The sequence below is a fragment of the Hylaeus volcanicus genome, chromosome 2 (genome assembly GCF_026283585.1).
Source record: "Hylaeus volcanicus isolate JK05 chromosome 2, UHH_iyHylVolc1.0_haploid, whole genome shotgun sequence".
NCBI lineage: Eukaryota > Metazoa > Arthropoda > Insecta > Hymenoptera > Colletidae > Hylaeus > Hylaeus volcanicus.
The window spans coordinates 3,064,791-3,073,177 of NC_071977.1; the positions used below are offsets into that span (position 1 = coordinate 3,064,791).

The 8,387-nt window shown below is 43.4% G+C and overlaps 1 protein-coding gene across 1 annotated transcript in view; it reads left to right on the forward strand.

Annotated features, from left to right (window-relative positions):
• Window positions 1-8,387, forward strand: part of LOC128872867 (uncharacterized) — a 23,290-nt gene that overhangs the window by 950 nt on the left and 13,953 nt on the right. The window contains exons 2-5 of the mRNA XM_054115985.1: window positions 765-1,721; window positions 4,286-4,637; window positions 6,776-7,181; window positions 7,613-7,884. Of these exons, the coding sequence (XP_053971960.1) occupies window positions 765-1,721; window positions 4,286-4,637; window positions 6,776-7,181; window positions 7,613-7,884 (1,987 nt within the window). The remainder of the gene's footprint in view (window positions 1-764; window positions 1,722-4,285; window positions 4,638-6,775; window positions 7,182-7,612; window positions 7,885-8,387) is intronic.

Here is an 8,387-nt window from a genome sequence, read left to right on the forward strand (position 1 = left end):
AAATTAAAAATTAAAAATTAAAAATTAAAAATTAAAAATTAAAAATTTGTAGTTAAAAATTAAAAATTAAAAATTAAAAATTAAAAATTTGTAGTTAAAATAATTCGTGCCAATAGGTAAGGCCTAAATAGGGTAATTTTTAAAAAAAATTTTATTTTGAAGAAAGCATGGTATCCTGGGTCTTTTGGGGGATGGATAACGCGAATCTGAAGTCGGTTTTAAGGCAAAAAATGTCTATGGCTGAAAACACCTCAGTACGATTGTAATCGTAATCACAACTCGAAAACACTGAGACGGACGGTAGAGCAGTGCGTAGAGTAGCCGACTACCACGCCGAGAGCCTGGGTTCGAATCCCGGGCGGTCCGACTCGGTTTTTCATTCTTGGTTTAGGGTCGGCTAACAAAAATTACGAACTATGGAAAAAGCCTAGAGCGAAAAATAATAAATAAACATAAGTGCAATAACAAATAAAAACGGGAGCGAATAGTTCAGAGTAGAATAGAGTCTCTCAATATCTCCCCAAGTTAACCACACTACTATAAATTCTCAACACAAACTCCGAAAACACTCGAAAAACACTTTAAAGTAAAATCGCGACAACGATTCCATCTAGTTTATCACAGCTCCGCGCCTCAATGGCTAGGCCTCTTTCCAGCATTAATTAAAAGCGACGCGCACTGTGTTCGCGATGCACCTCTATTAATAACCGTGCGTATACGCGGCTGGATTCTCGCTGTCATTCTCACCATGTAAACGGTATCAGTCTGTCAGGGCAAGCAGGCGCACTCATGGACGGGACGAGGGACAAGGCCGTCGCGGACGACGTGTCCGAGGCACCTAGGCAGCCGACTAAAGGACAGAACGGGAGCAAGAGCAGCAGCAGCAACGAGAGCCTCGATTCGCAGTCGCACACGGCCGAAAAAACAGCCAAAGGAGCTTCCTCCATGGAAGAAAAACTGAAACGGTCGATATCAAAGGACAACTCGACCGATCCCGTAGACCCTACACGAACAGCAACAATGGAATCGGACGAAATCGTCGAGAGCGCGTCAGACGAGGCTGCGCCGACCTCGATCGACAAACAATCCAAGGACCCGGAAGCGGAGGACGCGAACGAGTCGCAAGGCGATCGTTTGGACGTGCCTGATAAGGATTTGGAGGACCTGAGCTTGAAATCCGTATCGGATGGAGACAATTCCGTGTTCAGCGACAATCCGGAGACCCAGGCGAACCAGCAGCTTCAACGTCAGAGTCAGTCGGTGGACCAGCCCAAGGTCAACGATCAATCCGAGAACGAGTCCGAAGAATTGGACGATATCGAGCTGATATTCACTACTGATGAGACGTGTCGCGATCTGGGTCTACAGGAGGATCTCGTGTCGATCACGGAAACGGAATCGTGGCAGCAACCACCGGCTGCCAATCAACCGGTGCTGCTCAAGTATACAAAGTCTGGCGAGGGAGAGTCTCTGGTTTGCAACGGAGAGAAGACCAGCTCCGTCGAGGAGGCGGTGTCCTCGCAGAGCTCCAGCATCGATCGCGAGGAAAGCGTTGACAGATTCGACGAGAGCTCCAGCACCAGGTTGAACAAGATGTGGTCGCAGTGCTCGGTGCTGGTAGAGACTGACATCAGCAAGTGCGGTGTCGTCGAGGAGCCCGAATACCCCACCAGACACGCGGTCAGGAGGAACACTTTGGCTGCGCCACCCACCGCTTACAGGTAATTGTGCTATCCATTTATTAATTCGTTATTAATGTTGGTATTTCATGTGATAATAATATTGGTATTTATCCTGACTTAGGCACCTGGATTGGGACACTTTTTAAGGAATTTTATTCGGGATGTTGTTTTAAGTATATGTTGGGCTATTTTCTTTTTTGAAGGAAGGGGGTTTGTCTGGCAGCATTGTTTGGAATTTCTCTGCAGGTATAATGGAAATATATATTAGCTTCTTTTTTGAAATGAGAGGTTTCATCTGTTAGTATTCTTTGGGAATAGTTATCTCTCTCCAGGTAGAATACAAGTACGTAGTATTTTCTTTCTTAAACTAAGAGATTTCATCTATTAGTATTCTTGAGGAACCTCCTTCTTCAGGTATAATACAAGTACATACTATTTTCTTTCTTAAAATAAGAGATTTCATCTATTAGTATTCTTGAGGAACCTCCTTCTTCAGGTATAATACAAGTGCATACTATTTTCTTTCTTAAAATAAGAGATTTTATCTATTAGTGCTATCCAGGAACAGTTATCTCACTACAGATACAATACAAGTGCATACTATTTTCTTTCTTAAAATAAGAGATTTTATCTATTAGTGCTATCCTGGAACAGTTATCTCACTACAGATATAATACAAGTGCATACTATTTTCTTTCTTAAAATAAGTGATTTTATCTATTAGTACTCTCCAGGAACAGTTACCTCTCTTCAGATAGAATACAAGTGCCATACTATTTTCTTTCTTAAAATAAGAGATTTTATCTATTAGCACTTTACACGAACTTTCTTTACATGAAAGATGGTGTAGGTGTTGTTATTGTTTAAACTGTTTTGTGTAGAAATTTGATTTAACATTTGTTATGAATAATATTCGAAACAGAACCTTGATTCATTAGAGAAAGATATTGTTTGGAAAATCGTGAGAATAAAAAGAATTTTGTTTGGCTTTCATGAATATTTCTCGAAACACAAAATCAATTTTTATATCTTACGATACTTGTCACTAAATATAACCTTTCCGAGGAATTATATATTAACAAAATTATACGTTTCACAGTGTTCCTTATTCTACATATACTCGGGAAAAGACTCTCACGGCAATATATTCACGTATTCGCTGAAAGTACTTTAATTAGCTACAAAGTACTCAGCAGCTATAAAACAGCTTCACTTATTTCCAGACCATTTTTTTTTTACCATATTCCAACTCGCCAGATGCAGACCTTCCTAATTACTGATACATACGTAAAATGAAACGACACTTTAATCGCGTTTCCTGTCCATTAGTATACACACGCTCGCAGTCCTATACTATCGTGCTATTAAAATCATTTGTCACCTTTTCAGTAAAAAGGAAATTCTGCGAAAATGTAATCGTCTGTTTATTTGTATTTCGCGTGTTTTTATATAACATTGAAAACGATTACTTTCAAAATTCAAAAGTTTAAATTGAAACGTGTGGTTTGTTCTCGCGAACGTAATTACAAGGAGAAAAGTAGATTATTGTTGGACACCATCCAATGTTACATGTCTGTAACGAGACCACCCGCGATTTCTTCCAGTACTGTTTCTCTTTTGCTGTGAAACTTTCAGGGTTGAATATAATATTTGTTTACCATTTCATTCGCTTAAGTATGCATATAAGTGTTTATATAATTATTATTCGTCATAATTATGACAGAAAATGTCGTATGGGAAATTGTCACGTGTAATCGTTTGCTTGATAAGGTTACGAGCCTGAAATTAAATCAAGTGCGGGAAACCGCTATTAGTGGTGTTGGCACCTAATTACGTTTGAGAATCTATCGCGAGCTATTAATGGTCCGAAGTTGCATGTAACTTGATTTGAAATTCTGTTATTGCTAATTTGCCATCTCTCAACGCCCGTCCGACAGGACAATGCGAGGTGCTACACCAATCGTATCATTTCCCACACTCTGTGTAATTAGTTTACTTCGTGAAGCTTCGGAAATCGAGTTGTGAGATATTTACATTCTTAAAGTACTATACAGGGTGTCCCAAAAATGTTGGAGGTCCTTGAAAAGGGTGGTTCGGGAGGTGATTTGAAACAACTTTTTCCTTAGCGAAAATGTTGTCCGAGGCTACGTTGGGAGATATTAACGGAAAACACTGACCAATCAGAGCGCGTGTATCACAGTGGAGCGCCCGCGGTAGCTAGGCGGCCGACCAATCAGAGCGCGAGGATGCCGGTGGAGCGCCCGCGGTAGCGTATGCTACGCGCTAGGCAGCTGCGCTCATACGCTACCGCGAGCGCTCCATCGGGATACTCGCGCTCTGATTGGTCGGCCGCCTAGCTACCGCGGGCGCTCCACTGTGATACACGCGCTCTGATTGGTCAGTGTTTTCCGTTAATATCTCCTCAACGAAGCCTCGTAGAATATTTTTGCTAAGGAAAAAGTTGTTTCAAATTACCTCCCGAACCACCTCTTTCAATGTGTTACAACATTTTTGGGACACGCTGTATATATACATGTCGAATTGACCAACCTATCCTTCTTCTCCTTTTTTGGTTAAAAAGGATCTACTATCGTCTTTTGCAGGCCGATCATCCACCGAGAAGCCCTGGCGGGCAGTCGTCGGAAGAGCTCAGCACCGCTGAGGCCAGTGATGGACAGAATCAGTGGAGCGAGACGAGAATCCGGTGCTCAAACGGACATCTCAGCGCTACCGGCTCATTGGCGTTCCGAGAGCTACCTCGCGCACAAAGTAGCCCATACGTTCACCACGTTGCCCAGCAAATTCGCCCTGCCGACCGGGGTGCCCGGAAGACTTCGGCTCTCCGACAAGACACGGGAAGCCAGGAGAGTGATGCTCTCGGACATCAGTTTCACCAGCATGGTGCCGGAGCTGTCCAGAAGCGCCGATCATCTCTGCCACGATCCACACGCCCAGGTAGGAATCGATTTTAGATCGAGATACTTGTAGATTTGTCACGGGCACGATACGGAGAAAAATACCGTGCTACCGAGTCAAGTTGCCGTCCTATACTAATAGCCAGTGTAAGAAGTATTCGTAAAGCAACCCATTTAAAATAAATGGTTCCTGTGCGAATACTTATTACACTGACTGTATATACTGTACATTATATGTATTATATGTTTGTATTACTTAGAACACATATTTGCGTAGCTAGAATAAAATTCGAAGTACAGTAAAGACCGGATCAGTGAAAGATAATCGGCACCCAAACAATGGAGTTATCCAGTCCAAGTTTCTATTCTGTGTTTACATTTGGCTCGGGTCGAGCGTCGAACGTAGAAAAGGACAGAGAAAGAGAAAGAGGTCTCCGAGGGAAAACAGACGTGACTCATATCTAGCAGTCACAGCGTAACGCTTTTTCGTTACAATTTTAGCGTCAAACTTCTCGCCAATACCCCACCGATCTGTAAAACACTGTCGCGTTGAAAACCGAATTTTTTTGACAAGAATAAAAAGAGCAAGAGATCTCCGAACTGTGAATTTTGTTCCCGCATAGTCATCGTTCAAATTCTATGGGGAGCCAGTAGACATTTAAAACGTAGGGGTGAGGCACTTATAAATAACCACTCGGGGTAGCTCGTTAAAGAATGGTTAAAAAAAAATAATGCATAGTTCGGTAAGATATAGCTGTGCAGTAACCTTTCGCATCGACAATTTACGAGCTATAAGGCTAGATAGTGTAAAGCTTCGATTCCCCAGACACGATAATATCGATCTTCGACTGCTGAAGTCTAACGCCAGCGACCCAGAAACCGGGAGATCCAACATTTACAACTCCGCCAGACTTGTTACGACTTGATATCGAGGACTTGGAATCATGGGATCCTGCATAAATAGCGTCCGATTCGCGAGGATCGATGTAAGTGTACGACGTACACTGTACGTCGAATGTTCAGGACCTCCAGAGACCTCTGGGACTGGCGATGCCAACTCCATCAAGTATGACAAGGGACATGATAAATTTCTGTACCATGCGTATTTTCCATCTTTGATGGATATTATACACTCGAGAGCCGTAGCAGTATCAACTGTGGCGGGAGTTCAATGTTCGTTTATTTTTTAGAAATAACAAATATGGGAAATGATAGGCGTAATCTCTTGCGAGGAAATTAATAATATTGGAGGAAATTGATAGCTAGTATACTGTAAAGATAGTATCTGTAAACCATAATTTACTTGTCTATTACGACAAGTGTAATACGTATAAGGACGTATATATAAGTGCATGAATATATCAATCATAAAAAATGAAATACACGTTAGACTTCGAAAAGTAGGAGGTTACTCAATTCGACAAGGAATTTTTTTTGTTTTTATGTAATCATTTGTTTCTATATACAGGGTGTCCCGAAAATGTTGGAGGTCTTTAAAGAGGGTGATTCGGGGGGTGATTTGAAACAATTTTTTCCTTAGCGAAAATGTTGTCCGAGACTTCGTTCTGGAGATATTAACGAAAAACCCCGACCAATCAGAACGCGTGTATCACAGTGGAGCGCCCGCGGTAGCTAGGTGGTCGACCAATCAGAACGCGAGGATCACGGTAGAGCGGCCGCGGTAGCGTAGGCTCCGCGCTAGGCGGCCGACCAATCAGAGCGCGAGTATGCCGGTGGAGCGCCCGCAGTAGCGTACGCTAGGCGCCTTGGCTCATACGCTACCGCGGGCGCTACTCGGGCGCTGTGATTGTTCCGTGGTTTTTCGTTAATAATTCAAAAACGGAGCACCATCCGACATTTTTGCAAAGGAAATTGTTGTTCAGAATCGTGTCAGCTCTCCCTTATTTCCGGTTCGTACACTAATTCTGAGACATACAAAGTTTGATCATCCTCAAACAAAACATACTTTCTTTCTCCACTTTACATACTCTGCATAACCTCTTTTCCTGATCTAACCAGAATTTATTCGCCTCTTCCTCATTTTCGCACCTGAGTCTACCAATCATCCTTACCAATCATCCTAAGCAATTATTCTCTTTATTTTCTTCAAGTAGAATTACAAACGATTAAATATAAAATAAAAGAATTCATATTGTCCTGTCTCCATTTTTGTTCCAGACTTGCTTCAGTTCGCGAGGCTGCGGTCTCCGTACACCCGACGTGCACCGTCGCGAATCCCTGGGTTCCCCTGCGGGATTCTGGCCCCGTTGCAATCCCAGCACGGGACTTCCCAGTCCCTGCGACTGTCGCCTCTCCACAGATCTCTATTCCTCGCGGTACCGTGGCTCCCTGACCTCGATTCCATCGCCAGGACTGGAGGTTTGCAGCGGGCCATCGCGACGGCACTCCTGGAGAGCAACTGCTGCGTCCTTCGACACGTGGAGAGTTCCCGCGGCCACGTCCACCCCGAGACCGACCTGGTCCTCCATGCCGTCGTCGCCTACTCACGTGCACCCTTCCGCGACCTCCTCTAAGGCTTCCAAAAACGTGCCGAAGAGAACGCGATCAAAGGTCACCTTTCAAGGTACGTACTTTTATCATCGCGCATTTTATAATTTCGCTTTCGCGTTTCATCGCGCGTTTTAAGCACGTAGATTTACAATATACAATATTAACATCTAATAAATTAGGTTGTCTATTTATATAAACACCGCCACACGAAATAATTGAGTGCAAGTCACGGAAGAAACTTTTGTGACAACCTAATATAACGCACAAGTATCATAGGTTCCATTAACGAGACTTTATCGCACATTTGTGATCTAACTCTATCCTCGATAGCAAACGAACCTCGTTCACGCAACCGTTGTTACCGTTGGAATTCGTTCGGTCCTCGCGAAGGACGTATTTCCTCGGTTTCGATTATGTCGCTGTAATTACTTTGTGCGGCTGGAAACGCTGCTCGGGGAGAGGGATTAGCTTCCGAATGAGAGTGGGGAACGTGTTTGTTTACAGAATGCCCAATGACACGGGGCAGTTTACCGAACCTACGTTCGGATTTGGTCGGGGGTGACAACAGTGGCGATTCGACCGAGTCGTTGATCGACGAGGCGGAGGATTATTTGCGACGGAGCATCGATTCGATGCTGACTGTCTCCAGTACCGGTGTCAGCTCGGATTATTGGAACAAGCAAACGGCTAGACGGAGACGTGCACGACGTTACTCCGAGCCTGATCTCATCCGTGACTGGCATCCACCGCAGGATGCCAGACCGTACCTGCCAAAGGTAAATTTCCGTAATTACTCAAGGGATACCCCAAACGGACCTTTTCGATTTCGGTGGCTGACCCTTTCGACTTGTTTTCCATTTGAATTCTATCAATTTTTCTTTTAGAAATTAATTAATTTAATTTAATTTAATTTAATTTAATTTATTAATTTAATACGTTCACGCCGGCGTGTACCACCGGTGGCTCGCGTTCGTGTGTCTGTCAGATGGCGCGTACCACCGCGCCGCCCCATGGCGAGAAACAGAAATACCAGCGCCACACCGCGGGTAGATTCTGTAATTCAAGTGAGCTCACTCACTTCTCGTATTCTCATTTCACGCGAGACGTTGCTTATAAAAATACGGAACTACATATAGGGCGGCGCAAAAAGTTTTCGGACCTTCATGAAACTTGGTATTCATGAATTATTTGGGCCTCAAATTACGAATCTGACATAAAAATTCGGAAAATGATGAATTCAATATGGCCGACATGAATATTAGAATATTTTTTACATTCG